Raw genomic sequence first — 24,506 nt, forward strand, 5'->3', positions numbered from 1 at the left:
ACTATTTTGGGAATGGTGTTCATTACCATGGCCCGATTCAAAGTGCTGCTATTAACAATCAAAGTTCTAAACAGCTTGAGGCCAAGTTACCTGAAGGATTATCTCCACACATGCACACTTCCTAAATACCTAAGATCCTCTCCAGTGGCCCTTCTTTGGGAGTTCCTGCCAAAGAAAGTGATGTGGATGGCTACTAAGAAATTGGCCTTTTTGCTGTATCACTCCAGTTGTGGAATAAGAGGATCACCTGATGCTCTTTCCAATGAGCAGGTGAAAACCTTCCTATTCTCCCAGGCATTTAGTCTTGCAGTTTCTCTTTTAAATTTGTTGTTTTAATTTTATCTTTGCATTTATTTATATTGTAGTTTTAAACTGCTAAACTTTTATACTTGTATAAAGTTTTATACTTTGAATTGTTTTGAAAAACCCAGACAGTTTTGGCTATGGTGGAATAGACGTATAATAAATGAATAAACAATCTGATCTAATATATTTGATTTTTACCTGCCTTTCCTTCATTAGAGCTAAGATTAGAAGCTTAGCCTCAAATGGTAGACTCTTTTAAGGGATCTTAATGGGAAATCCATAACTGAACAGGAACCCAACATAAAAGACACTGCCTCACACTAGTTTCACATCATGAAATCTGGCTCCATTTTGTTCTTTGTGCTAATTCAGGCAAATAGTGATACTCTTATACAATTCTTATACTTCAGGTATACTTTGTGTGTGAGAGAGAAACCAATGTGCTTGTTTGCTTCTGCGAAAGTGGCTTACCATGCAAGAGTCCACCGTGCCAGATTCATAGCCAGCACATAACATTCTGGTGGTGATGGTTTTCATGTCGAAGTATGCCTGGCAATGTTCTAAGGAAATGATACGAACTTCTCCTTCTTGAAGTTTGAAAGGCACTGAGCAAAAGGAAAAGATAACATTTCTGTCAAATTATACAACTGTAGACACAGTCATTATAGCCATGCAGTTATGTTGTGCAAAACTATGATCACCTCTCTCTAACCTTTCATACAGCTTATAGCAAGCCTGGCCCATTAATATTCCAAAGAGCTTGGGCTCCTGCAAACTGAAACCATAGTTTTGCAGGGAATTCTGCACACCAAAGAGAGAAAAAGAAGTTGCTTTCAATCAGGTCACACAGAAACTTTTTTTTTTAAAGGCTAGCACAAAACAGCTTTGAGATGCTACAAGTTCCTGACACTGCTTTTGTAGGGACTAAGGGGTAAACAAATAGGCACATCCTCAGATTGAGCACAGTATGAAACCCGGACCATTGCACTACTTCTCAGATTGCCAGCTGGTTTCACTGGGTTCCATGAACAATAGCGTCAACCCAATTGACTGCCAGTCCAGGATAGGCAGGACAAGCCCTGGCAGGATATGCTGTTGCTACCAGGAAAGCAGGACACTGGGATTCTTTCTATGGGAAAGGGGTCCATTCTATGGGGTATAATGAATCCATATAGCTAACATACATGGGTGAATCTCCATCCACACGGAAGTCATTTTAAGCAGTACTGCTACAATGTAATCAAAATTGAAAGAAACCTAAGTTGACCTTATGGGCTTTGATAAAAGGGCTTCTTTGTACCCTCTATTTGTGATAAGAGTAATCAAGGCACTTCAGGTCTTGTTGGAGGGTAGGTTTGTATTAATATGTTGCCAAAATCATGGTTTCAGTCCTTCTACAACCATGGGGTTGCATGTAACCACAGCTTTTCTTGACTATAGTCAAAGTCACTGCAGTTCTGTAAAATACATACCATAATTAGGACCCAAAGAAGAAAGAAATGCTCTGTGGCAGAGAATTGTGTGCACAGAAGCCACTTCAAATCCCCACTACCAAAAAACCCAAGTGCTTATCTGGTTACAAAGCAGATTTAGCCTTAGCCTGTGGGAATGTATTGCATTTGTGCCATAATGAAAAATCAACTATATGCATGGTTCTCTCAAAAGCACACTTCCCTTCTTTGGATTCCAGTCCCTGATCACAAACTTAAGGGTGAACAAGCTGAGAATTCTGGCTGGAGATCCTTTATATGCAACAGCTACTTCTTTACTCTTTGCAGTAGTGGCTTCCCGCTAGAGCTACAGAACAGACCAAGACTGGCAAAAGGTAAACAGAGTTGTATATGAGAATTTGGAAAACATTTGTCTTACTTTTGTTGCCCATGTGTCCCCAGCCAGTGATATAGCAATAGGTATCTGGCTCAACTCGCTGCTCCCTGCTGGGTAGGCAAACAGGCCTTACATAACTTGTCTCATTGATGTCTGCATTGAGTTCCACAATGCTTATATCATAGTCCACCACAGCTCGGTTATAGCGGGGATGCAGAATAATTGTTTTCACCATGCGGGTCTGCATGAAGACCGAAGGATGGTCCAAGTTGTTGATGCCAAACACTACTTTCCATACTGCAGGGTTTTCTCTCCTTGTAAAATAGGGGGAAATAATAATAATAAATAAATAAACAGCTCTGAATTTAGTTCTTTACAGGGGTAATTATGTCGGTGTCTCAGAAAGATGGAAACAGGGCTCTTCCAAAAACAAAATAAAAACCAGTTTCAATAATTAAGTATACAATCATATCGCCCTGCCCTAAGCACACATAACTCTCTAAACTCAGAGGCTTCCATGCATCCTATTCGCCAAACAAGTTGCAGCAGCAAGTACCACAACTTATGCCATAATTTTATCTAGACAGCTGTTTTCAGCCATCTAGATAAAGCACAGTGGAGAAGAAGGGAAGGAGACTGGAATACTGGGAGAAATACTGGGAGGCCCCAGCCTTCTCTTCCTGCTCCCAAACATGTCCCCCTTTCTCCCCTGTGAGAAACAGCTGGGGTTAGGGGCACAGGACTTCCATGAAAGTGGAAAAACTGAATATCTCTGAAAATATTCCTTCACCAAAACTCATCAGTGCCTCCTATTTGCAGCAAATTAAAGCTAGACCAATCTCCCTCCAGATGAGCAGGGCAGAAAGACATGCTTTGGAAACCTCCCTGTCTCGTCTTTCACTTCCTCTCTTATATGGCGACGACAATTTTTCACAGGAATTTTAAAAAAATTAACAGGCTGTATGGCAGTTCGTTCGTAAGTATGGGTTTTTCTTAACTCAGACATTCTTAACTCAGGTTCTACTGCTACTCAGATATTCTAATAAGATAGCAATATTCAAAGGTGATACAAAATATTCACTAATTTACTTGTAACATTTATACAACAGCTTTCCCAAGGTATAATCTGAGATACAAGAATTACTGAAACAAACATGAACGGAACAGTTGTCCAACATAAAGGAGAACTTGTGTTTTAAATACCCTTAAACTGTTTGATTACAACATGAAAAGTATTTGTTATTCCCTCAAATAACATGTAAATGCTGACATTTCAAAGCATAAAAATATTTCTGTTCTCCTGAATAGCCTTGTCTGTATTGTTTGGGTTTCAATTCCCCTTGAGAACAGAATAAGAAAATACTTCTTTTTAAAAATGTGTATCACAGGGCCAAAAAAAGCCATAATATGGAAGTGTGATCTAATAACAACAAATTAACTATGTGATTAAAAAACAACACACCATGTTCTGAATATTGCATTCAAAACTGATCTGGGAAAATGTTTCATTTATAAATGATAGGAAGCATGTGATGATTTTACATACAAAAGAAAACTGGCTGCTGGTTTTTCATCAGGCTACAGCAGAGGGAATCAAGCGAATCTGGGCCAAGCCATTGGCTCTACTGATATCAGATGCCTTTGGTTCTCCCTCAATTGTCATCTGGCAGCAGTCTTTCCATGAAACTACCTGAAATGCTTCCATCCCATCTGGATATGATAAGAACTGTAAGTTTAAGAACTGGTGCCAGCATTGGCTTGTTGCCTCAGTACTCCCTTTGTGTTGTGTCTTCTAGGACTGTACACTAGAAAACAGGAATTGTCCTGGTTTATTTTATTGATCTGAGGGCTGCTCTGAACATCTTTTTAACAGAGAAGCAAGACAAAGCTGTCTTAAATAAATAGTCCAGTGTTAGCAGCGAATCTCCAAGGTAGCAAAGCATTAATTTTGCACTACCCTTTTTGCACTCCTGAGGGAGCAAGCAGGCAAGAAGGAAAAGCTTGACCTGAAAGCAAACAAGACATCAAAACAAGTATTGATGAAACTCAGCAGTTCTAGTCCATGCCTGTACATGAAGGTGTTTTGGTAGCCCATATACATGGTTCCATCATGGAAGTAAGGAATGAAAGCGATGTAAAAGCAAATAAAAATGTTGGCGTGCAGTTCCCTAACCTTCTGTAGGCTGATTTTGCTATTGTTGTTGTTCCAGTCTTTATATTCCTGCCTTATGCAAATAATCCATGTGTTAAATGAATATAAAAATCAAAAGTTGCATAATTAACATTCAAGTAACCAACATTCACATAATCAGCTGTGGGATTCTAGATGGTTACAGACGCTCCTGATGAAGACCACAGGCTTTCTCAGATCAGTATCTGAGCTCCATCCATGCGGAAAATGCTTTGAAATATCAAAATGGACTGCAGTCACCAGAGAACAAGATTTTTCAGTACAGTTCCCTTAAGAACTGCAATGCATCTTCCAGCCACAGGCTTTAATTCTTGGTCCAGCTGAAGACTCTGTAAAGCCACAATTTCTCAGACTGCCATTCCTGTCTGACCAGGAAAGCATTCTTTGCACTACTCACCCTTCAAAGCAGTGTGCCACTGTCAAGACCCATCTCTTTGCAATGAGCACACAGCCACAAATATGCCCACTGGGCTCACTCTGAAGAGAGCACTGCCATGGCCACCGTCCTGGGCGACTGGTCCTGCCACCGAGGATCCTCTTGCTCATTCGAGCTGCAGGGCGACGCCCACAATCTATTAAGGCACATATTATGGTAATAAGTACCATACAAGAAATGCCACAATGCATTTTCTTTAAAGCCAGTTACCAGCTCCAAAACTACTTCAAGAGTATTTTTGAGAATGAAGTGAGGGTTACTAAAGAGATGATACTAAGATATATTTATGGATTCAAATCTAAGAACTGATCCCTGTTGGATCAGGTTGAAGTATTACTGGATGAGATTGTGGGGCAGTTCCTGGGCATCATGACAACAATGAAAAGTCCAACAGTGCACCACCCTCGCAGTATATTGCACCCCACCCTTTCCTTTGCCCCACTAACCATCAAATATCCATTTAGGGTTAGCCATTCCTTCCCTATGTCTCGCAACCATTCAAAAACCACTGTGGCATAGCAGGTAGGAATGACAAAATGGAATGAATGGGAGTATGGCAGGAAGTGGGGAGGGGGAGGGATATGACTGTGGGGGTGATGGAAAGAGCACATGAGTGCAGAGGGAGGGAGGGGGAAAGAACAAATGTTAGGGGAGATGGGGAAAGAACTCTCTGGTTCTACTGCCAATCAGTTTAACTGAATAACACTGAGTCCTGGTATTATAACAGGGGAGGGGAAAATATCCATCTACTCACTTTTTCCTATGCTCAAGGTTTGCAGAAGTACAAATCTTTAGAACACAGCAAAACCCAGCTTCAAAACAAAACTAAGGCAGGGTGTGTGTATGGGGGCAGGGGGTGAAGATAACCCTAAACAAGCAAATGCAGACTGAGCGTGCTTAGTGGAGCAATTCTGACCATGGAAGGTAAAAATGGAAAACAGGAGTGAGGGATGGAATAAAGGATGATGGATGCAGAAATTTCCACACTGCAAGGTTTTTTTACACATTCCACTTGTCAGTGGCTATTTGTCACAATCATTTGATGGCATCTCCAGGTTTAGGGACAGGAAGCCATTCTGTGGCAGCTGTGAGAAAGCAACAAGAAAGAAGGCTGCCGCTTTAAACCTTGCTTGTGAACTCCTACAGGTCATCTGTTTGCCACTGTGGGAAGCACAAGGATGGCCTAGATGGAACTTCAGTCTGGTTTAGCAAAGCTCCACCTAGTTTCTTACAAAGGATTTGCTAGAACATGTGCATCCTTAGAAATAAGTGAGGCTTGCCAGTGATGGGAAAGAACTTGTCTAGCTTTCTCCTGTCTAGGTAGATATTGTTCATCTTACCTTCTTTGGTGCACAGAAGGGAAACCATACTCCTGCTTCTGCATGGCAACCTGGATAAAGAGAAAATTTTCCTTTTCAAAGTAATTCTATTTGCATAATTGTAGTTCCTGCTTGATATACGCATATGCTGTTGTGAAATGTGAACTGGGTCACTGATGTTTCATATTGGATTCAGACTTAAGCTGGAACAACTGTGTTGGTGAAAAGAAAGTTGACCACCTTCCCATGGCAGCCTTCCAGCACCCTAAAAATACTTCAAAGAGTCAAGAGACCCTGATGAATGGGATGAATTGAGGTGTCGGAGAGGAGGATCCCCAAAAATTGGACTGTGGGTTCTTCCTTCACTGAAGCCATTCTTCCCAAGGAAGGCAGACTCATCATGCAAACCCTCGAATTTTGAATTTTTGAAAATTTGGAAAAATCACAAATTTCATGCTCTTTCAAATTCATGCCAGAAATGTCGCAGTTCACTTTCCTTTTAATAATGAAACAACTCTTGCAAGAGCACTCAAAGTTTTGGTATGTTTTAAATGAACTATAATTTAATTTTTGTTTTTCTGGAATGTATTATAATTATAGCTCTTTATTTATTAACCTGAAAACCAAGTTAACCTAAACTCTGTTTTTTTAATCCCTATGCAATAAAAGAAATGGGATAAACAAAATGATGACAGACAGATCATTTCCAAAAGATCTAAAAAAATACAATTTTATCTATATACTTATTTATTCTATTACTTTCTCTGTACATTTATCTGTAGAATTGTATTTTTTGGACCGCCTTGAAAAACAATTCCAAATTTCATCAGTTCTTTATCCCCATCCTTTTACTGCATTCATTTGTTTGGTTAAGATATATTTTCCTGCTGGTTTGTTTTGCTTTTTTGTTTAATTCCTAAACAACCCAGAGTGTCCAGATACAGATACCACACTAACAATCTACAAACAAGGAAATAATAGGTTGGTGATTGAAAGTGGAAGCAAGGCAGCAGCATCATTCACTCCTACTCATTCCTACTAATTTGCAGGTCAAGCAACTCCTGAATTTTCATGATATGTGGGCAGTTTCTGCTAGAAAGCATTTTCCACATTTCAATTTTTCTCAAAACAGTTTCAGTACTATGACAGCAATTCTTCAGACAGGCCTACACAGCCTAATTCTTTCTTCTGTCAGCACCAAAGTGAAAGCTGTGGCGAGACTACACTAGCCCCTGCAGGCACAGTAGGTATGATGCAGCATGACAGACCTTGACAACAACGTTACATCCATGCAACCCATGATAACCTGCTGCGGTTCCTTTCAAGAGGCAGCCAAATGCAAGAAAGGGGTGCTTGCCACTTGGTACTTCCTTCAACTATGGTAATGAGTGGCTTGGCTTCTGAAAGACATCCTTCTAGAAATGCCCCCAAAACATAGGCAGTCTGAATTTAAAATTCATTGGTGACAACACAGAATCAGAAGAAAGATACAAAGCATGCAAAATATAATGTTTTAGTAATGTTTACATAGATGGAAAGCATTTTCTATATCCCAGAGAGTTTCAGGTAGATGGGTCCTAGCATTAACTACAGAAGGCATTGTTCAACCAGTGTAGTTTTTTTTTTCCCTGAATGGATTTTCTCTGGTATGAAAGCAGAAGCAGCAACGGGAAAATATTGGAAAATTATAAGGCTGACAGCAGGCTTCTCTGTAAAACTATGTGAATGAGGCTGCTGAAGGAAAGTAAAAGCTTCATCTGGAAGCACTCAGATAAAATTGTGCAGCAAAATACACAAGAGCCAGGGGTGCACATTCCCATTGTAACTGCAGTGCAAATGGAAAGAGCCACGATTCGTAGCACAAGGATAGGTCAAACTGAATATCTCATGTCCAAATTGATATTGGATGTGGAACAGTACTCATTCAACCTCACCATAGTTCTTGCTCCAGCAAGGGAATCAGTGTATGAAGGTTGCTACCACAAAGAGATCTTCCATGCTATATCAGGACTGCCAGAACACAAGTTAGTCTTCTTACATATTGCAGCAAAAGAAGGACAACTATTTCTTACCCTGTCACTAAAAGGGCTTGTAATGTGGATGTGTTTTTTCTCTCCCATTCAGACTGTAGATTCATCCATTTCTCATGATGTGGTTGCTTATATTCTGGAACCATTTCAGTCACTGGTGGCCCCCTGAAACAAGCACACATCTAAGTTGCTTAGTACATTTATTTCTATCAAAACCTGAAACTGTGTGGAAAGTTTATGCTTCGGTGCCCCAAGCTACAGCAAAAATATAGTTCATGTGCATGCCAAGGAAAACACTTGCTCACACTCAGGTTGCATGCAAGCAGCACAACATTCAAAAGATTTTTATTGTATGCACAGCACTGTATTTAGTAAAGAATGTAACTTCCTCTGTTTTGCAGTTCAGGCGAAGCTAGAACTAGCCTCCCTTGACTTACAAGCAGCTGTCACCATTCACTTTGTTTCAGCCTAGGACCAGGCAAACATCCCAGATTGAAGGTTATTTACCTGAGGGGAGAGAAGCTACTCCTAGCAAACTCTCACCTGGCAACATCCATGAAGAGACCAATCTATTCTTTCTTGGTTGAGGTGATCTATTGTCTATGCAAAATATCCAGCTCACGTTTTATTAAAGCTTAAGATGAAATTGGGGTGGGGGAAGGGAGAAATGACAGAGTGGAATAGAAAGTAAACCATTCTGAATAACCCTATTCAAGATGAACTTTCACAGGATGTGTAGTCCTACTTGCAGGTGCAAAGGATCCTCAGAAAAATACATTAACATCAGAGGCAAACAGCTCCCTATGTCAGTACTCCAGATGGATGTGGATTAGGGGGTTGGGATGAAACAATCAGTTGGGTGTAGCTATCCTTAATGGGCAAATTTGGGATACTAATTTTAAGTATGTCAGTCATCATGTAGGCTGAAAAGCCATACTAAATGAGTGATCAGTACCAAACAGCCTATCAATAGGAGGCATTAATAGGAGCTCTCTCACCTCTGTTCCTTGGAGGCATGATCCACTGTGGCAGATAATTCCATCCTGCCTATTTGGGGTGATACAAGACCTAACAGAAATCTCGGAAAGGACCAGGAAGAAAGCCTTAAAGGGACATGTATCCAGTGGTCTGCCTGTCTTTATCTCAGCACTTGGAGTGCTTGCATGTCAAAGCTGCTGTCACCAAGGTCTTTCAGCACAGGAAGGCATATGCTGTATACAGAGTGCTTTGCAAAATTACACTCTCCATGTCTGGTGTCAGCCTTAAGAGTTTTCCCATGGCCATCAACATGAGCTAAATAATTTCTAAAATAGGTCTTAAACAGGCAGTTGAATTATATCCAAGTTCTGTATATGTGTTAAGGAAGGAGTTTGCCAAAGGTAAACCAGATAATGTTTTATTGTATTAATAGCGAGAAAATCCAGGAGAAGGGAAGAGAGTGGGAAATGGAAATTGCAAGTATTTTCTCTGGTGACTCAAAGCATAGCTCGTTTTACTTTACATCTGTCTAATGCATTACTGTTTTGTTACAATGTTAATGATCACATTCAGTGTTTGTCTCTCCATGGATTTCTTCTTCCTGGCCATTCTTTTCTTATCCATTATGTGCCTGTCAATCTAATTCCCATTGCTTTTATAATAAGATATTATCAGGAGTATTCATAGAGTGGAAGGTTTTATTTTCCTTAAGTTGATCAAGAGAACTATTCAAACCAAAGAATATCTCAGGTTGTATTAGAATCAGGAGTTTCTTTTAAAAGACTTAGAAGCAGTAACTAATCTGATCTGGCAAGTCTGCAGGTCTGGTTTCTGACTCTTTTTGCCTTTGGGTATCTAAAATGTCCCTTCTATGATCAAAGTGCTCTGTTACAAGGCAATTCATGCAAACTCTTAGACTCTCAGGGGTGCTGCTGGTTCATCAGGTGCTAACATTTAATTAACTATTCATTTCCCTCTTCTTCTTTCCGAATCAGGTAATTCACACCTGGAAGGGCAATTAAATTCAGTCTAAGGACAATTTTTCAAGGCACAATCCTATGCATGTTTAGACAGAAAAATTCTACAGTTCCCAGCATGCCCTAGCCACCTGTGTAAACAAGCGTAGGATTGTGCCCTAAAAAAAAAATATTTAAAGTCTTTTGTAGGATAAATAACAAAACTAAATTTACAACAGATAGAAAAATATAATTTATTTTGTAATTTCATTCTTTTATTTCTTTTATTTTTCATTGCTCAGGAATTCTGCTGGCAGTGTATAAATAATGCAAATAAATAGGTTTATGCTAAAGAATACCCACCCCACTTCAGAATACAATCACTCCTAGGTAAAAAAAAAAAAAAAAAATATGTCTACTTTGTCATCAACCTCCAAATTCTTAATCTATTTTAAGGCATTGGTCCTTTTTTCACAATATTTCTAGCTATTACTATTATATTCATATTTTGCTTATTCCCATTACCAGGACTCAAGGTGGCTTGCAACATTAAAACTTATTCAATTAAAATATTAACAGAAATATATACATTAAAATTAAACCAAATCAATAATTAAATATAAATTAAATCAAATTAGTGTACAACTAAAAATGTCAAAAGTTTTTGCAAATATGTGACCCAAGTACCTTCTGTATAATATAATAACCAAGCTCATTAAGAAGCTGGGATTGGCTATAACTGCCTGTTGACAGCACTTTTCATGGAAACTCCCACTCTTACTTCTACAGAATACATAAAATTGCCATAACAACTCAGAAAATAAAGTTATGCAAAAGCATTTTGTATCACTTGGGGCTATCTCCCCCGTCTGGAAAATAGTTCCCCTAAAAATAACAACTTTAAGAGAAAAAGGGGGAAATTATTATTTAACAAGTCAATCAATAGTGTAACTGTTTGGAGGTGTGCCAGTTGTGCACAGTTATCCTAAGCAAGCTTACTTGGAAAACAATCTACTGTGTTCAGTTTGGCTTACAACCAGGTAAAGGTGCCCGGGTTTACATCCCTAGTTCCTCAAAGCCATTCTTCCCCAACATGGTACCTGAGGCATATGGTGAGGGCATATAAAAGTTTTAAATAAATGAATAATACCCTCTAGATACCTTAACTGCCATTCCTATTGTTCCTAGCCAATAGTCATCCTGGCCAGGGTGGACGGCAGCTGTAGATCCTACCCGAAGGGTGCAAGGTTCAGGAAGGATGCTCTAAAAATAGCTGCTGAAACCTACTTGCTTATAGGTCAGGCTCTTACAGGCACTGGAATTCATTATGTAATTCAGCATTCAATAGAACTATGAAACTTTAAAACTGCTGCGTTTAAATGCCTGTTTGCTATGGAAAACTAATAAGACCCAAGCACAGGCAAGGATGTACTTTACTGAGGCCTGGCACCTTCTCATTCAAGGAGCTATCCTAAGACAAAACAAAGTTTCTGCTTGATTAATGGCCCCTGTCCTCTGCAGGTACAAATGGAAGAACCTAAACACATCAAACCTTTCCTGGGAAATGACTAGCTTACAGCAAAACAAAGGATCTTAAAAGAGCAACTGACTAAGGTTACAAACAGAGAAGCATATAAGAGCCTTAAGCACTCGGTTTAAATTCTAGGTAGGAAATCTATACACCGCAGAAGGATTAAAAAGTGCTGCCCCTCTCAGAAACCATCGTAGGGGGCTAATGAGCAAAGGGCTTGCTCTCCTGCAGCCACAAGACACTCCTCAGAGGTGCAAACTGATTGAATGTACCAGTACTGAGGATTCTAGCAGACTTATCTGGAGATGTTCCAAGATCCCTGACAGGCCCTTCTCCCCCAACACTTAACTTGGTTTATGATACCAGGAAACAAAGACATTTCAGGTGCTGCTATACCCCCCCTTTTAGTGGTGCTGTGCTGAAAGGCCAGAAGGACTCAGAAGTTCTGAGCATTCAGGATAATAATAACTGCCAAGTGGTTTTCGGCATTCCAGAGCGGTGAGGGAGGAGTGAGCCACACTTTCTCTGTCTCCTACTCCTGACATAATGCAGAAGGATGGAGATTTGTAAATGTCCAAGATGGAGAGTCTAATTAGTCAGGCTTCCTCTATAGCTATTTTGGTAGAACATTTAAAACCATACTCTGCATCTACTGAACAGAAAATTGATTACATTGACAATGCAAAGATGTAATTCACACCTACATATTCACCACTAGGCTGCAACCTCAAATGATGGCATGCATTTATGAATGAGTCATTACAGATCAAATACTGACATAGTTGTATCGGCCCGGATACAATATTTTGCAATGGATTGGTTTTCACATGTTTAGGTTTAATTCATTAAGTCCTACTTCACACGTTCATATACATTACTTGGTTTCGCTACATTTGATATGCAGTGTAGAAAAATGGATTAAGTCTTATTTTTCTCTCTTTCACCTAATACTAGGCCATCCCATGAAGCTGATCAACTGGGGATTCAGGTTAGGTAAAAGAAAAGGGAAGTGAATTCTACAGTGGAAGAGAATTCCATAGTTAAACTGTGAAGTTCTCTTCCACAAAATGTAGTGACAGCCAACATTCTAAATGCCTTTAAAAGGAGACTGGAGAAATTCATAGAGAGTAAGACTATCAATGGCTACCAGTATTGATAGATACATCAGAACACATGCTACTTCCAGTAACGGAGGCAGTATGCCTATATAAACTAATTGCTGGGGAACTTGGGCAGCTGTGCGGCATTCACATCCTACTTGTGGGTTTCCTGTGGGGAAAAGACTGAGCAGAATGTTGGACTAGATGGACTAGTCTGAGCCAGCTTGGCTCTTCTTATGCTCTTATGGCTTGTGGCAACTGCATGTGTGACTTGACTCCATGGAAATTCATAGTGTTTCAGGTGAAATCAAACTCAATCTGTAGTTTTAAGATGGTCTGTTCATGAAAATCATCACTCAATATTGCAGTCATCAAGTGCTGAATGTCAGTGCCAGATTTTATTTTCCTGGGCTCCAAGATCACCGTAGATGAGGACTGCAGCCAAAAAATTAAAAGACGCTTGCTCCTGGGGAGGAAAGCTATGGCAAATCTAGAGAGCATACTAAAAAGCAGAGACATCACTCTGCCAACAAAAGTGCGTATAGTCAAGGCTATGGTTTTCCCAGTTGCAATGTATGGCTGTGAAAGCCGGACCATAAGGAAGGCTGAGCGCCGAAGGATTGAGGCCTTTAAATTGTGGTGCTGGAGGAGACTCCTGTGAGTCCCTTGGACGGTAAGGTGATCAAACCAGTCAGTCCTACAGGAGATCAACCCTGACTGCTCTTTAGAAGGCCAGATCCTGAAGATGAAACTCAAATACTTTGGCCACCTAATGAGAAGGAAGGACTCCCTGGAGCAGACCCTGATGCTGGGAACAATAGATGGCAAAAGAAGAAGGGGGCGGCAAAGGATGAGGTGGCTAGATGGAGTCACTGAAGCAGTCGGCGTGAGCTTAGGTGGACTCTGGGGGATGGTGGAGGACAGGAGGAATGTTGCCCTTGGGGTCACGATGGGTCGGACACGACTTTGCAACTAACAACAACAGTGCTGAATGTGCAAATGTGAACCTAAACGCTGGGTAATCAAGTGATGAGAAATCAAAGGAAATATGTATGAACTAAATTTTAACTGTTTGGTATTGTCTTTGTAACTGAAGTAATTATTGAATACAAAAGAGAAAGATACTTGGTATGCTTAAATCACTGAATGAAGAAACAAAGAAAACCCTAAATTACTAGAATATTTTTCTCTAATTGTGTTTTTAGTTAAAAATTAAAAATATGAGATTTGATCCATGCCGATAGTAAGCCCCCCTCCTCATGAAGCTACTTCATAGTTATACCATAAATAAAGTTACTGAAGGATAGTCCTATGAAAAGGAATTAGAGAATAATGAATAACCTCATAACAATCTCCAAGTTGCTCCAGAGGCATCTCTACCCTGCAGCCCTTCAAAGTCTATTTTTCTGTTTTAGCAAGATTCCTTTTAGAATGATTTAAAACAGGTACAATCCTTTGACCATATAACTTGCAGATGAATGAACAAAAGTGGTATTCTGGCAAGGCTCGTTTGTCAGGGCAGCCAGATGGAAATTATCTCAGTGGACTTAGTAAAAGGAACTAGATTCAGGTTCTCCCACTGGATATTACTGACTTTATGGCTTATTCATCATGAATTTCTTTGGCACATTAGAATTATTAGTTCTCCACGAGCCATCTAACATATTCCACATGCACATGGAAAACTCTTACTTCTGTCGGCACAGAGCCGTGTGCGTACTTCTGATCTCCACTGGAGATCCTGCTGAACTTCACAAATAGGGGGAACTTTAGAGTTTGTCCCCAATCCAAGCTCATTACATGAGGAGCCCGAACATTTCAAAGCAGCTCAATATGTGTCCAAAATCACTAACACGTGCCCCCATGAACTGACCCTTCTTTCCCTTCTTCATACAGTTACCTGGCAGTCCCAGCAGTGGAACCCACTACAGGAGGCCTGTCTACGAGGTCTTGATTTCTTCCTGGCATCTGGAACTCTGTAATGGCAACATCTCAAGACCTAAGGACTCTGGGAATCCACATATCAGAAAACTTTGGCTATTAGGTAGTATAGATAGTATAGTATTATTATAGTACACTCCCTACTCATCACAACACAGAGGAGTTTGTTTCCACTGGGATTGCTATGATTGTGTTGAATAAATTTGCCCACAGGGTACGAAATATAGGAAGACAGCCAGGCAGAGACTACAAGAATATGAGAAAATTCATCTGAGACTGGAGCTATGCCTTAGAGAAGTATTTTATGCTTCAGAGAACCAGGTGTACATTAAAAGCATAGCATTTTATTCAAAGCAGCAGCTGAGCTGCATTCTCTAATCCCATGCTTCTTGCATAACATGGAAACAAACATGTTGTTTCAATGTGTATACTACTTTTGTACTACCATATGACTATTTAAACAAAGTGAGTCCTTTTTCATGCAATACATCAGAAGGACGAAAAGATGAAATCAAGTTTTGGGCTCAGAGTAGACAGATAAAGCAAAGTTTGTGATTCTTTGTTCCACATTGTTTCAAACTCAGAGTGACCGGGGCAGGCTCTTAGTTTATGGTCAAAAGCCTTTCATAACAAAGCATAGGTATGACCACATGGTAGCATTCTTGTGGGTACAGCAAGCTGTATAAACTCCACATTGGGAAAAAGTACAGGCAAAGGGGGAAGAAATTATGGGTCAGCTGCAGGACAGTGATGACATCATGTGAGCAGCTTACAAAATCATGCAAGAGGAACACAAGGTGACAGCACATTAAAGCTGCACCTGATAAAGCATCTATGCACCTACATCTATGAAGAGTTTCTGTTGTGGAAGAGTTTTCTATTCAAGGATATTTCAGGTGAAACCTATACTTGTTGTTCAAATTATACTAAGGAGTAAGGACTGGAAGGGGCCCATTTTGGAATTAGGAACAAGCAGTGAAGTGGTCAAATTTGTGGATTTTATTAGGGTGGTTAAAACCAAAAGGGATTGTGAGGAGCTCCAAAAAGACTTCTCCAAACTGGGAGAAAGGGAACCAAAATGACAATGTTGTTCAGTGTAAGCAAATGTAAAGTAATGCACACTGGGGCAAAAAATTCCAACTTCAAGTATAAGCTGATGGAATCTGAGCTGGCAGTGACTGATTAACAAAAGGATCTTGGGATTATGGTAGACAGCTCGATGAAAAAGTCAGCCCAGTGCATATGGATAAACCATGACTTTTGAGCAGGGAACAATTGACAGCAAAAGAAGGGGACGGCAGAGGATGAGGTGGCTAGATGGAGTCACTGAAGCAGTCGGCGTGAGCTTAAGTGGACTCTGGGAGATGGTGGAGGACAGGAAGGCCTGGAGGAGTGTTGTCCATGGGGTCAGGAAAGGTTGGACGCGACTTCGCGACTAACAACAACAAAGTCCAAAAAACCAGTAGCAGTAACAGAAATACAAAATTCTGCTATATCTTTTCTGTTATAAAGATTCATGGAAGAATGTTGTCAACTTAAGCATAATTTGCCATTCTATTATCTCAATTTTAATCTTCCCACCTTTTATTCTATGCATTTCCATTTTAACCTTTTTAATGAGAGAAAATGTGTTTGTTTTGATGCTCTGTTTATTCTTTTGATGCATCTGTGACTGTGTGATAAACTTTGAGCAAAATACATCAGAAGTTCTAAATCTCTCACCTGAAGTTTGACTTGGGATAAAGGCTTCTTTTTAATCACATGTATTAACCAGCTTACTAATGAAAAGGTGTTGATGTTATCACCAACAACTGTGAGGTATATGGCCATTAACTAAATTGCTACTTGTGATACCTTCTGTATTTCATTTCTATCTACCACAACATGCCGATTCTTCAATATAATGTAGCATGCAGAGTACTTTTTCCTTAACCTGAAACCAATTTATTGTTAGTGTGTCAAAAGAATGAGTATAGAAATGTGACGGACAGATTCCAAATTGTAACTACATTATATTCTGTACTAAAAACTGAAAATAAAGTTTTAGAATTTTTAACATTCTTAGGTATAAGTCTAAGGTGTAAGCTATTTTGGGATAACTTGCCTTGCTGAGTACTATTTTAAAAATATTATTGAGATCAGTTTTGCATTATTTGTTTAATTTTTAGAGCTCTACTGATCAGAATAATTCACATAGGACTGGAGAGTCTATGAATGACATTCCCTGAGAGTTCCGCCTCTTCACTATGACCTGGAAAGGCACTTGTTCTTGATCTAGAAGAGGAAGAAATGAAACTGGAAAGATAGGTTGGAGACAGAGCAAAAACAGAGTGAAGATTATAGCCTGAGAGCTGGAGTACTTTCAGAACCGCCCCGCCCTGGTTCCTGATATTACCAGAGAGAAACTATTTGGTAGCAATTCCTCTTCTTTCCTTAATGAATTTTCTGTAGTAAGGAAAAAGATGCAAAATATGGTAGGAAAACATGAGAGGAAGGCTTATGACTGGAAAACAATGACAACATCTGCACTGCTGGAAAAATTCTGTTAATGAGGCAAGGCAAGGGCATCATCAAGTCCCATGTGGAAGCACCCCTGGTCTCGAAGAGAATGTGAAACTTCGAAGGAGAGTCTGAGAACTAGTAGGGAAAGATTTATTTATTTGAAAGATTTGTACCTCACCAAAGAGATTTGAGTGGTTAACAGTATCAACAAAAAGACCATTGTAAGAAAGCAAAGCTAAAAACAGTATTGTAAATATAAATCCAAGAGCTGATTAAAACAATCCAGTGTTAAGAGAGTAACCCTGTACAGGTCCACTCAGAAGTAAGTTCCGCTGATTTCAGTAGGGCTTATTCCCTGGTGAATGGAAGGACTCGTACAAGTCTGCAGCATAGAAGCATTAAAACAGACTAACACACTGAATTAAAATGCCATTCATAACTCTAGGGGCCAGATATATACACATGATGGGAAGATTCCATATAAAAGACCACATTTTGCTTTCCCTGGTCCACTTAGCATCAGCCAGTGGAGCAATTCAGAAACTGAGCTCCCGAATGGGTGTTCAAATAGGAACTAGTGCTCACTGAGATATTCTGGTATGAAACCATGTGGCTTTTTAGGTTAAAACTAGTATTTGAATCGCAGATGGGAAGCCTGTAAAACTGTTTAAGAAATGGCAAAATGTATTTGATATAAATTGTTCCAGTCAACATGCTCATTGATACACTTTGAACCAACTGAAGTTTCTGAGATGTCTTCAAAGATAGCCACTTTTGCAATGCACTGCAATCAGTCAGAACAAAGTGTTGCTAGGACATGGATAACTGCGGCTAGAATACCTCTTTTTTAGGAGTTGCTGCTGCATCAGTGGTAAAAAGCAACTCATCAGTGCCACTCGGGCGTCCTTTGAAGGGTTGCACTTCAATAGTGTTCCCAAAGTGTGGAATTGAGAGAAAGAGCATTATGTACTAAGTGTTTTTAAATTAAACAGTATTAAACAATTATGCTATAATTTATGAAACGATACCCTGACCCAGACTCCTAGTCTAACAGTTGAGCACAGGAGGAAAATTACTAAACCAATGGCATATATGATTTGGTCACTCAAAGGGAGTTTATATATTCTCTAAGGATCAGTCTTTCATATCCTGCCAGAGGAAAGGCATTTTCTCTACTGAGAAAAGAGAAGAAAACACTCTCAAAACTTCTTGCTTAGTTTGAACAGTGGTAAATCAAAAATAACCTCACCTAGTATAAAAAAGTTTTCTGTAACAAAGTTCTCAATGTATTTTCTATGCCATAACAAACTATGGTTAACACAACAACAACAATATCGTATCAGTAGTAGTAGTAATTCAGGAATTTGGTTTACAAGAAGTGCAGCCCAAGTTTTATGCAGGAAGCAAAAAATGTCTTTTCTGGCTTCCCAGCTGCTTCAGAGGTTAAATTTACAAAAAGCATACCATAACTTCAAACATATGGATGAGTCTAACATTAGAAGAACATTTTATTTATGTTGAACATGAATCACTTGCTCACTTCATCAAACACAACCAAACGAAACTAAATCTAATGACCCAAAGATAAACTTGGATGATGTTTAAATTCTGTTTCCAACAGAATTCTCATAAAATGCTAGCTGAAAAATTTTCCTGAACAGACCTGCCAAATGATCAAATAATTTTTAGTTGGTTAATCATCTGCCTTTTAATTGATGGATTAACTATAGATAATTGCCTTATTCCAAAACCTCACTACTGCAATCCTTTCTGCAATACTGAAGAAAGGGTGCGATTATTTACAATTTAATAACACACACTTACGGCTCATTGTGAGAAAGAAAAGTTACTATTTTCTTTTTTCCATCCCTTATAGTATATACATAGTATATATACCAAAACTCTCCCAGAGTATAAACAAGTATGTCTTTCACTTGCAAGCTCCAACCAATCAATCAACTACTGTTTAGTCTATTGATCTACTAATTAAAGTATGCAACAAAAGTATTAATTTTATAAACTTGCCCTCTGGGCGCATCCATGAATCACTGTTCATAGCCTCATAATGCTTGAATCTAGGGTCATCATATGAAACTGAATGATGGAAAACTCCAGAAAAATAAAAGGAAACATTTCTTCACATTGAGTGTGGTTATACTATGAGATTTGTTTCTGCAAGTTGTAAAACTTGGATAGTTTTTAAAGGGGATTAGACAAATGCATGGAGAATAACAAATCATTGCATCTGTTGACATGATCGTAGAAGATGAAATAAGGCACCATGTCTTACCTCACCTACTGCACATGCCTTGCAAATCTGGTGAGGTTGGCTTCTTGCCATGGTTATCAAGCCATACAGATCCCATAGGCTGTGGTAGGGTTATGAGGTGGGCTATTAACCACTGCAACTAGCCACCCTTACCGAGTTCACAACAGAGCAAGCTGTATCACAAAGAGTAATTATGTGAATCCCCCTAGCATATGACCAGCATGAGCAGCACAGGAAAGAATCTGCCATTCATCTTCCCTTTGGCATCTGGTTAACCACTGTGGGAACAGAATACTGAAGTTGCTAGGTCTTTTGTTGGTTACAGCCCAATTCTTATTCTAAAACAAATTTACATCTGAAAAGAAATCAGTGTAACCAGTAGAGAAAGTTCATGGTGTTGCAGAGCTACTTACATGTACCATGCACTGTAACAAAATACATTGGGATTATATTGCACTGTGGAGAAGAGTAACTCATGATCACTCCTATCTTTTCAGATCTTCTGAGGGAGTACACTCACCCCTCTTCTCCCTCTAGACCAGTGGTTCTCAACCATTTTACTGCCAAGGACTGGCAAAAATAGGAAATTGTTTTCAGGGATGGCTGAGGCAGAAACAAAAAGCATTATATACATAATATAGTGTTTTGTGTACTGTTTTTTAAATATAATACCAAAAATGATAACTCTCTAAAATAACCAGAAACTGAGCAATAAAAATGCTAATAAAAGAATAAAATATTGAAATTAAATGCAATCAAATACAACTGAAATGTTTAGACAACAATATTCAATTCATATAAGGCTAAATCTGAAATCTGCTGTTGCTTCTTTTCATGATAGTGGTGGCTGCAGTGCTGTTTCTGAGAGACAAAGCACAGCACTGACATCTTTTCTATTTCTTTTCTATTTTAGTTTTTATCTGTGACAGGGCTGAAAAACTCTTTTCACACAAATATGTGGTAGAAAATATGAGTAACAATTTACTCATCTGTAACATACGAGACAGATATTCTTTTTCCAGTGATATCCAACACTGTGACAACGATTGTATTTTATGTGACACCAGAGCTCTTTTCCACCTCCTGCTATCGGTTCAGTCCCCCTGGTGGCAGCAACAGCCCTGAGCAAGTGGGAAGAATGCAAATTGAATGCAAACTGAATGCAAATCACTGCCCTTATATGCAGCTCTGAGAATAACGGCTGCTGCCACCACCCTCTCAGTGCACCATACAAGTGGCCCTAAGCTGCTTGGCTCTGGTCTTGAACCACCTGACAAGACGCTACGATCAGCAGGAACATCTGGAAGATGGCCGTGCCACTCGCCTTGCCAGGCGGCACAAGACCAGGACTTACGGCCACTTGCACGGTTTGCTGAGGGGGCGGGAGCAGCAGCGGCAGCAGTATTCCCAGAATTAAATAGAATTAAACATGGGACCAAACTTTCCAAAGATGTCTACATTTGGATATGGGGGGAGGGTTGAAGCTCTTATGAAGATGTGACTGGATGCCTGCCATAAATTTTTTGCACAACTAGAGGCAGGGGCAGGAGAGAGACAGAGAATAGGTTTGGTGAGCCCAACATCAGTCTGCGCCCCTTTGAAGATATTTTTTTCATAGAGAGGAAAGACAAGCAAAATCATGTGAACTTCTCCAGTTACTGAAATGTTCTGAAGAGGCTTACATTGAATTTTGCACATATGGTAAGATCTGCACTTGCCTGGAATAGGGAAAAACTCTGTGGTGATGCTGATATTGAGAAATGCCTTCCTCAGAGAGCTTACTATGCCAAGCTGCTTTATATCTTTATGCAGCTACTAAAAACTGCTTTGGTTCACCAGCTTTGGTGAGGCATATTTACTTAGATATTTACTTTTGTTGCCAATGTACACATGTCCTTTGGGTTTTGGGGCGCTGTGTTATGGGGTTTTCTTGTTTAGTGTTGCTGTTTCTAGAATACATTTTAGTGAATTATACTGTACAGAAAAACAGTAAATAATTTTTAAAATAAGAAGGCAAACAAAGATTTTGAGTTATGAAAAGCTGGGAAGAGGAGGAGGAGTGCTCTGGTATAAAAGAGTAAGCAGCCTTGAAGAAATTAGTTCTGTCATCTAATCAAGATTAGACAAATTACATATTTAGCCACTTCTTCAGATTCTCTAAGCAAAGGAGTATTTCAGAATACCATGCCCTATCATTCCAGAAAACTAATAGGCAATGGAACCAATGTAACTGACTCCCCGTACTTATCAGTGTTCTGGGACAAAGAGAGCTTCCTTTTGCTTCCAGCTTGAACTACTTCTATGAGAAATACTTGTCTAGATAAACCTTAACTCCTTTGCGATAGTCATTTGCCTGCATAAACCCCAGTGGGAGTTGACTCTAGAGATGCTAAGATAATTATCCTTTTGATAACAAATGTGAGTTAGTTGTTGTTGTTAGTCACGAAGTCGTGTCCGACCCATTGCAACCCCATGGACAACATTCCTCCAGGCCTTCCTGTCCTCCACCATCCCCCGGAGTTCACTCAAGCTCACACCAACTGCTTCAGTGACTCCATCTAGCCACCTCATCCTCTGCTGTCCCCTTCTTCTGCCATCAATTGTTCCCAGCATTAGGCTCTTCTCCAGGGAGTCCTTCCTTCTCATTAGGTGGCCAAAGTATGTGAGTATCATCTTCAGTATCTGGCCTTCTAAAGAGCAGTCAGGGTTGATCTGTAGGGCTGACAGGTTTGATCACCTTGCGGTCCAAGGGACTCGCAGGAGTCTCCTCCAGCACCACAATTCAAAGGCCTCAATCCTTCGGTGCTCAGCCTTCCTTATGGTCCAGCCTTCACAACCATACACTGCAACTGGGAAAACCATAGCCTTGACTATACGCACTTTTGTTGGCAGGGTGATGTCTCTGCTTTTTAATATGCTATCTAGATTTGCCATAGCTTTCCTCCCCAGGAGAAAGCGTCTTTTTAATTTCTTCGCTGCAGTCCCCGTCTGTGGTGATCTTGGAGCCCAGGAAAATAAAATCTGTCACTACCTCCATTTCTTCCCCATCTATTTGCCAGGACGTGAGAGGACCGGATGCCATGATCTTAGTTGTCTTAATGTTGAGTTTCAAGCCAACTTTTGCACTCTCCTCCTTCACCCACATCAAGAGGCTCTTTAGTTCCTCTTCACTTTCTGCCATGAGAGTGGTATTATCTGCATATCTGAAGTTGTTGATATTTCTCCCGGCAATCTTAATTCCAACTGGTGATTCATCTAGTCCCGCCTTTCTCATGATGTGCTCTGCATATAAGTTAAATAGGCAGGTACTTGTAACAAAAATATTTATATTTTCCTAGTTGAAATATATGTATATGTATACATATATGTATTTTATATGTATTTTAATATGTTCTTTGATTTGGAAAGTCTCTTATTTTTTTTCCTTTTGCTAGTCTACATTGTTAACGGTCTGAGGAAGATACAAATCCAAGAGCAATTCCAGACCCTTAGATCCTCAGTTCTAAAAAGTGATGACCATGCTTGAAAAACACAGAGGAACAGGAGAAACAAATGATTCTGTAACAGGTAAGTTAACTGCTTGAGCACACTGAAGTTAAAGGGAGACATCTGCAACTATTTCACAGGAAACAAATTATTTGCAGAATTATCCTAACCAATAACCCTAACCAATTTACTAGGTACTTGGTTGAATATGATGAACCAAAGACCCACATGCAGTACAGAACATCAGAGAGGTGCACTCTGCTAGCAGAGGTAGCAAACTAAAGGTATCATGTCTGCAGACTACAAAAATGTTATAGATTCAACCCATTCATAGTTACAAGTCAGAACATTTTATCATTGCTACAAACTACTGACCTTACCCTAAACCCATTTGTTTGCATGCCAAATAGCTTAAATTTTCTTCCCATTCATCAGCACAGACATGGTACTTGATAGCTGACCTGTGAACCATTAAGAACATCAAGGAACTCTTGTTTTCAGACATGGACACTGTGAAAAAAAATGGAAATCTAACTTTAATATGCCAACAGGAGATAAAAGATGGCTTAGAGGAGGATGTAACCACTTGAGGAATGGTTTACCAATGTGTGAACAATGAAAAGTACTCAGAGTGAATTCAACCCATATTATCACACAGTGAAAATTGATGATGGAGGTTGAATGCAATGAGCCCATTTGCTCAGGTTGGGATAGCTTGGCTTGCAGAACATGAGAAGAGAAAATTGTATCTGCACATTTTTCAAAAATCTGGACTAGCTTGAAGGGTCTTACAAGATAGTCACTGAAGTTGGGCTTTAATGCAAGCCCTTATTGCTAGGCATGCAAGAAAATTGCATGACTTAGAGTCCAGTTAATGACTCATTAGCTTCTACACATATAATCATGAAAACAGAGAAATTGAGCTCAAGGTATGGTTCCATCCATGTTCTTGTTGACCAGAGGCATATTTCTAAAGTAGCTAATGTGGTGTGATAATTAGAATATTTGACTGGGGACCTGGGAGATCCAAGTTCTAGTCTCCACTCAGCCATGAAGCTGACTAGTTGGATCAGTGACTCATTCCTACCCTAATCGACCTCACATAAGCCTCTGGTCAAGCATCATGTAAGTTACCTTTGGTTCCTCACAAGAAGAGAAATAACTGACTGATGGTTTCCTCCATCAGGATTTTATTGTAAAGATTAGCAAATAGCATTCCCATTGTAATACAAAAATATCTTGTCTGTTTTCATTCAATAAAGCACCAGACAGATATCTATCTTATATTCAATATATAACATATGCCCAAAATTTACTGGGTTCAGTAGTATTTGTTTACCACTGGATCCAATAATTTGCTTGCGGAGAAAGGAAATATGAATCATGGTACCATACCATCTCCTTCAATACTGCTATATCCTATGTAAATGTGACTAGTTCTGGGACTTTTATTTTGTTTTTACTTTTAAAAGCCCTGCTATGAGAATTTGTTCCAGTGATACGTATATAAAAGTAGGTATTTTCTATACGCATTAGAAGGACTTAGCTTTTCATCCAGGAAGGCAGAAAGAGGTAATGGCCAATGTTTCAGGACTACCACATCTTCCTTTGCTCATTTCCAGAATCAGCCAAAT

The 24,506-nt window shown here is 39.5% G+C and overlaps 1 protein-coding gene across 9 annotated transcripts in view; it reads right to left on the reverse strand.

Moving 5' to 3' along the window:
• Positions 1 to 24,506, reverse strand: part of CORIN (corin, serine peptidase) — a 136,784-nt gene that overhangs the window by 7,538 nt on the left and 104,740 nt on the right. For all 9 annotated transcript variants that reach the window (XM_044417812.1, XM_044417809.1, XM_044417813.1 and 6 more), the window contains 6 exons: positions 23,253 to 23,382; positions 8,152 to 8,274; positions 6,101 to 6,150; positions 4,722 to 4,896; positions 2,176 to 2,447; positions 778 to 911 (listed from right to left, as the gene is read on the reverse strand). In XM_044417812.1, the coding sequence (XP_044273747.1) occupies positions 778 to 911; positions 2,176 to 2,447; positions 4,722 to 4,896; positions 6,101 to 6,150; positions 8,152 to 8,274; positions 23,253 to 23,382 (884 nt within the window). The remainder of the gene's footprint in view (positions 1 to 777; positions 912 to 2,175; positions 2,448 to 4,721; positions 4,897 to 6,100; positions 6,151 to 8,151; positions 8,275 to 23,252; positions 23,383 to 24,506) is intronic.

This window comes from Varanus komodoensis, unplaced genomic scaffold (genome assembly GCF_004798865.1).
Source record: "Varanus komodoensis strain SLA01 unplaced genomic scaffold, ASM479886v1 scaffold9, whole genome shotgun sequence".
Taxonomy (NCBI): domain Eukaryota; kingdom Metazoa; phylum Chordata; class Lepidosauria; order Squamata; family Varanidae; genus Varanus; species Varanus komodoensis.